The 6,000-nt window shown below is 40.8% G+C and overlaps 1 protein-coding gene across 2 annotated transcripts in view; it reads right to left on the bottom strand.

Moving 5' to 3' along the window:
- Positions 1-1,212: 1,212 nt before the first annotated feature.
- The window catches only part of trmt1l (tRNA methyltransferase 1-like), a 69,730-nt gene continuing 64,942 nt past the window's right edge, over positions 1,213-6,000 (bottom strand). For both annotated transcript variants that reach the window (XM_067989730.1, XM_067989731.1), the window contains exon 16: positions 1,213-2,530. In XM_067989730.1, coding sequence (XP_067845831.1) covers positions 2,263-2,530 — 268 coding nt within the window. In that variant the 3' untranslated portion in view covers positions 1,213-2,262. The remainder of the gene's footprint in view (positions 2,531-6,000) is intronic.

The raw sequence follows: 6,000 nt of genomic DNA, 5'->3' as shown, positions 1-6,000 counted from the left end.
ATGCACTTGACCCAGGTGCGGGAGATGTTGCTGCTGCTCGTGACCTCTTCTGCCACCACGAGCCAGGCCTTCATGGTGGCAGAGGCAGGGCGCTTCCTCCTGTCGGCCGGGTAAAATAGTTCCTTCCTCCTTCTCACCCCGGCCAGTATCAGCTGAAGTGAGGCATCGCTGAATCTTGGAGCAGCCTTGCCCCTGTGCTGCTCCATTGGGTCTTCTTGCTCTTTGCTCCAGCAAAATCCAGACGCTCCAGCTGACAGCCTGTCATGCAGGCACGCAGTCCGCCCACTGCGCAGCTTTCGGACGGCAAACCCGGAAACCAGATTAATGACCACCAATTAAGTCGCGATTGTGTGGGGAACAGTAAGATTTTATTATTCGGGTCTGCCGCGCGCCCATTGACCCCCCCACCACTATCCTGCTGCCCTTTTAAAATCGAGTCCCAGCTGTGGAGACAACAGATGAACTAAAGTTTCAGATGTGAAATCTGCAGGTTTTTGCTTTTTGTTCACACCTGAAATGCTCAACTTATCTGTTCTTCCCACAGTCCTGCAGCATTCCCATTTGATTCTGTTTCAGGTGCAGTTTTTTTGCTTTTTGCTTCAAATGTTTTTTGTTCCTGGATTTGGCAGACAACTCGGACCCACAATTCAAAAGCAATGATAAGAATTATAAGGGCGGTGACCCTGAGTTTCTCATGCTGCCTTAAGGAGATTTCTAAACCATATGTGGTTTTCTTTTTAAGGGTACATATCGTTTTCCCCTTGGGTCTTCTGAGCTGCCTACTAGCAAAGGTTCCAACCTATTCCTAAGCCTTTGCAGTTCTGAAACAGTTGGTATGAGGTACAAGGTGTAAGCATCCTGGAGATAATTCTTTATTTTTCGTCAATCTAGTGGGAGGCACCTGGCCTCTGTTCTGTGCCTCCCAACGTTGATGCTGTGGAGTCACAAGGGACTGAATGTACACCCCACTGCTGCATGGTGCCACGCATTTCATTCGAACACTCTGCACCGCAAGGCTGCCTCGAAACCTGACACTTTTCAATACTGCAGCCAGCAATGTAATACGCTGAAACTTTTCCCAAACACTTTTTAAAACTGGTCTTTGGCTGATTTATTTTAACTAAATATTTTGACACTCAAAATCAGAAATATCACAAAATATCAAAGCAGACTTGCTTGTGATCTTACAAGAACTGGAAGGGGCAATAGATGTCATTTATCCAGAATCGACATTTAATTCACTGTGAGAAATGCGTAACACAAACACATACAGAAACATGAATTCTCAGCAGTAAGTGACTGTTGCGGAGAAACAGATGTTAATGCATCATTGGTTCAGTTTGTCAAACTTTGCGATATTCAGCTCAGCTGGGGCAGCAACCAGAACTTTAGCATGTCAGCCAACCTGTATCTTGCAAAACTGAAGAACAACCCCACTAGATGCAAAAACAATACACAACATAACATACAAAGATATTTACTCCAGCAATTACAATTTGAACAGACCTCTCAGTCTGAAAGCTTTCAAGATAGCTGCTGAACCAAAATGTTGCTTCTCAGCAAACTTGCAAACACAACAAATTAACAAGTAAGAATAAAAAAAACACAATCAATCTCCAGGTTACAGTTTCAGCTGGCTTCCTTTTACTTTTTATATAGAAGATGTAGGCTCCGAACCAAAAATAACTCCCCTGTGGTGAAGCTGGCGTTAACTGTCAGTACAATGCTAAGTTCCAGTTGGAATTTTCTTTTGTGTAGTTGTGCGTGGTTTTGAATTATTGCTTACTGACAAAAATCAGAAAAAAGTATTACGTACCTGCAGTCCAACTGGTCTTATCCACATCCTATATCATTCAGGCTTCAAAACTATTTGAAAAAGCTTTTAAAAAAAAATTAAATTCACTTGATGTAGATTAGGGTTGTTACAACTCTTCAACAAGCAAGTTCTTAACTGCTGCATTTCCAGAACCAATGAAATGAAATAAAGGAAGTGAAAACATCCTCTTTAACATTTACTACTCAAGGGCACTAATACAAATCATGGACAATACCTGGGCATTACTGATGAATAACATACCTCAGGCTTTTTATACAAAGGCTAAAATCAATCTTAAAATCAATTTCACAGAGTATTATGCACACTGATATATGAACTACCAGTGTTGGCTCTTTGGTGATGCAAGAATCGAGTGATGAGCTACAAATCTGACCTGGATACAGGGGTACAACAGTCAATTTGTATCATGCAGGCTCATACTTGGTTCATCCCGACTCAGGCTTCACTTCTTCAGCGGGCTGATCGACTTCGAGTGGCTCCGGAACGGAATCCTGCATAGGTTCTGAAATAGGTTCTGTTGAAGCATGACCATGAACCCCAGGCTGACTATCAGTGTGCGTTGGCACACTGTACTTCATGAGGATGGCTTTCAACTGTGCCAGCGTGGCATCCGTACGGATTCCCGTTGGGTCAAAATGGGTACGGCCGACTCGGAATCCAGCTTGTGTAAGGTAGGGCAGAAATTTGTTTATCCTGTAGAAACAAGATAGCTTCTTTTAAAAATCATAGGTGTACAAGAAGCTAGGGCTGCTCATGAAACCTAGAGTCCAGGAGGCATTCGCATCATACAAAAATGTCAGCAATTACATCGAAGCATCGTCATTACAGCTAAAGGAAAAGGCACTTGGAAAGGTAAAAGCAGTAGTGCAGCACACAGCCTGCAGTTTTTGAACCTTCTTAATGTGAATTATTTTGATCTTTTGGTTCTGTAACAAGATTAAGGGCATACAAAAATGTACAATTTATATCACCTGGATTGTTGTTTCTGCCCCTTGAAATTGCATGAAATACATGCACATATTCAATGAGATCAGGTAGTTAAACTTCCCTCCCTGGTAACCGCATTTACTAAAATGGCCTAATGCTCTCTAACTTGAAGGAGATACACTATTCAGAAAGGGGAGATAGAAACAGATATCTGGTAGTTAGGAGAAAACTCTTGTATGTTGAAAATCTTTCACATTAAACGCCATTTAGAGGCTATTTAAAATTAAGATTTATAACACAAAATGCATAACAAAAGAATAACAAAATTGTGCCTGCCATTTCCCACTGACCCACGGTACCACTGAATGCACAGAGTGTGGTATAGTAGCTATGAACATGCAGTGGTCTTTGTAAAGGCAAGCTCCCACATAATAAAACAATGATGTTTCAAAATGTTAAATATACAGGTACAAGAATGGATGAGCTGTTCACGAAGCAATAAACCACTGATTCCTACCAAATACACTCGATATTACAGGCAACCATTCCAAGATTTTCAGGAGTGTTCTAAAATATCTCTCTAGTTCTGACCACTTTATTGGCCAATATATTTTCTTTTTTGTGCGCCTTTTTAAAATCAACCTCTTGCAGTGATTTTGTTTTGACTAAGAGCAAGAAACAGATGGGACAAAAAGCAAAGCTCATCTAAATCTGATTAATTTAAATGGACCGACTCAGAATGCATAGCTAAATTTGGGCAAGTGGAAGAATCCATGATTTGTTTAGTTTGGAAACTTGGATCTGAGACAATTTTTAGCAATGACATTGATGTGCAAACAGCTATTTTAGCATTCTGCTTCTGGCCCTCAGTACGATGGGTTTAGATTGAATGGAATATCATTAATTCAGTCCAACTCTGCTGAGTATTTGAGATTTGTTCTGTTGTCCAACATTCTAAACTCCTACGATAGTCTGGATTACCTCTTAGGCATTAGCCCCATTTGTCTTGTTTATTTGCTAGTTAGAAGGGTGCACTCAATTTAAAAGTCAAGATGATTCAAGGACTAGAAGTAGTTTTGTTACCCGAACATGAGAGGAGCTGAGTTTTGCACATATACTTTATGATTAACATTCTACTTGTAAAGTCACAATGTAGCCATCTTCTTGGGTTTTATTCTGGTGGTGCTTAATCATATGGTGCATTTAATTTTTGAAGGATCTTGTGCAAAGGACAGATAATTCCTTACGTCCATGTTAAGGAGATTTTACATCTTCCTTTATTCAATCTTGGAAGAATTTTGTGTACACATTCAAAGCTAAACGTTGTGCTGTAAACAAGTTTCAACCAGCCTCCCTTCCAATATGATAAATCATTCCACAGCAGCCCTTCTTGGTTTGATATATAAAAATAAGGCAAAGATGTCTAGTCCTGTCTAAGATGTCACCAGATCAGCCTCCAGACTTATAGTATCAAAATGACAAGATAACTGAGCCAGTTTTCAACCAAGCTTTGGAAGTTGCTTCCACCAATGAACAAGCAGTGGGGCACAGAAAGGTAAAGCAAAAGTTAAAATAATTATGAGAACACACATATGGGAAAGGAGAAATGTTGAAATTGTTCCCTTTGTTTTAGATGCATAGGGTAATGTTACATTAATAAAATTGCTTCTCATATCTCAGCAGTTTTAATGCTGGAATATCTATGTTTGTTTCAGATCATAGTTTGGTAGCTAAAAAAATGTCTGGCCCAGGAGCCTGGAAATTCCAGGACTTGCTAGCAGCCTATGGCTTAAGCTTGCAAATGAGATTATTTTAGTGGAACTGAAGTTCAGCACTTGCAGGAGGAAACAAAAAAATATTGAACGGGTTAGTCACAGCATTGAATGTTCTAACCATATGGAGTTTGTTTATTCAGTGGGTTTAGAGTTAAGCCAGTTCCATTTTAAGAGAATGTTTGGATGTGGTTTTAGCAGCATGGTACCATTTTCTAAATCCTTCCTTATAAATCATCTCCGATATACTGATGCTCGTGCTTCCTTGTGCCACACAGTGAAAACGGAGACCGAGCTGCAAGGTAGGTTTGTTCTTCAAAGATGGAATCCACCCAATTTTTTAAAAAATTATGAATTTTTAGTGTTGGCTAATGCCATGACTCTATCTTCCCCATCGAGGACTGATTGGAAAAGAAAGTGAATCATTCCCAGGATGTGCTCACAAAGCATCCCAGCAGCGAGTTTTAGAGCAGCACTGGCAGAAACTTGAGCAGGCTAGCTACTTGCACTCAGCCAAGGCTAATATGCAGCACATGGAAACCCAAATGGGGAAGACACTGTCTTTAACAGCTGGCTCTTTCGCATGTGTTCAAGCTGTTTTGGACAAAAGTCAGTTCATTGCAAATTTATTTCCCATGGATAAGGAACATATTGACTTCCTCTTCCTCCTCATCTGACAACTTCCATTCCTCTGGGTTCCCCAACAAAAAAGGCTCCCAGCTGTGAAACATTATGCACAGTACTTGACTGGAAAACATTTTACAAACATACGAACAATGACGGATAGGAAAAGACCCTCTGGTCCATCCAGCCTGTCCCACACAATTGGGATACCTTGTGCATCAAAATATACACACCCCCAACCCCACCCAAAACCATGTGACCTCCTGGGACAGGCGAAAAACTAGATAAAAACCCAAGCTAATTTGGGGGAAAAAAAATCTCAGAAATTCCTCTATGACTCCATTAGGCAACCGACACTAGTCCAGGATATCACTCTGGCCCTGAATTCTATGCATTACCTATCTTTTGTACAAAGTGATCTCCACCTCAGCCAAAAACCAGTCCAGCTCTCATTTGAAGGAATTCAGCAAATCGGCATCCACCGCACGAGCCGGCAGTTCCAGATGTCCCATATTCTCTGGGAAAAGGACCACCCCCTGACATCTAACCTAGATCTGGCCTGTACAACTTAAAATTGTGACATCTGTTCTGCCCCAACCTATTTAATTGGAATAAACTGTCTACTCGAACACAACCTGTTCCCTTCATCATCTTATAAACCTCGATCAAATCTACCCAAAGTCTGCGCTTCTCTAAAGTGTAGAGTCCCAGCTCTTTTAGTCTATCTTGATAACTACAATTAATAGCAACAGTCTATGTGTTGCAAACCAGTATTCTGGTTAATCAAGATACCGTGAATGCTGGAAGTCTGAATTAAAAACAGTAGATGTTGGGAATGCA

Source organism: Heptranchias perlo, chromosome 9 (assembly GCF_035084215.1).
Source record: "Heptranchias perlo isolate sHepPer1 chromosome 9, sHepPer1.hap1, whole genome shotgun sequence".
NCBI classification, from domain to species: Eukaryota; Metazoa; Chordata; class Chondrichthyes; order Hexanchiformes; family Hexanchidae; genus Heptranchias; species Heptranchias perlo.
This window is presented reverse-complemented; position numbering and strand designations above follow the sequence as displayed.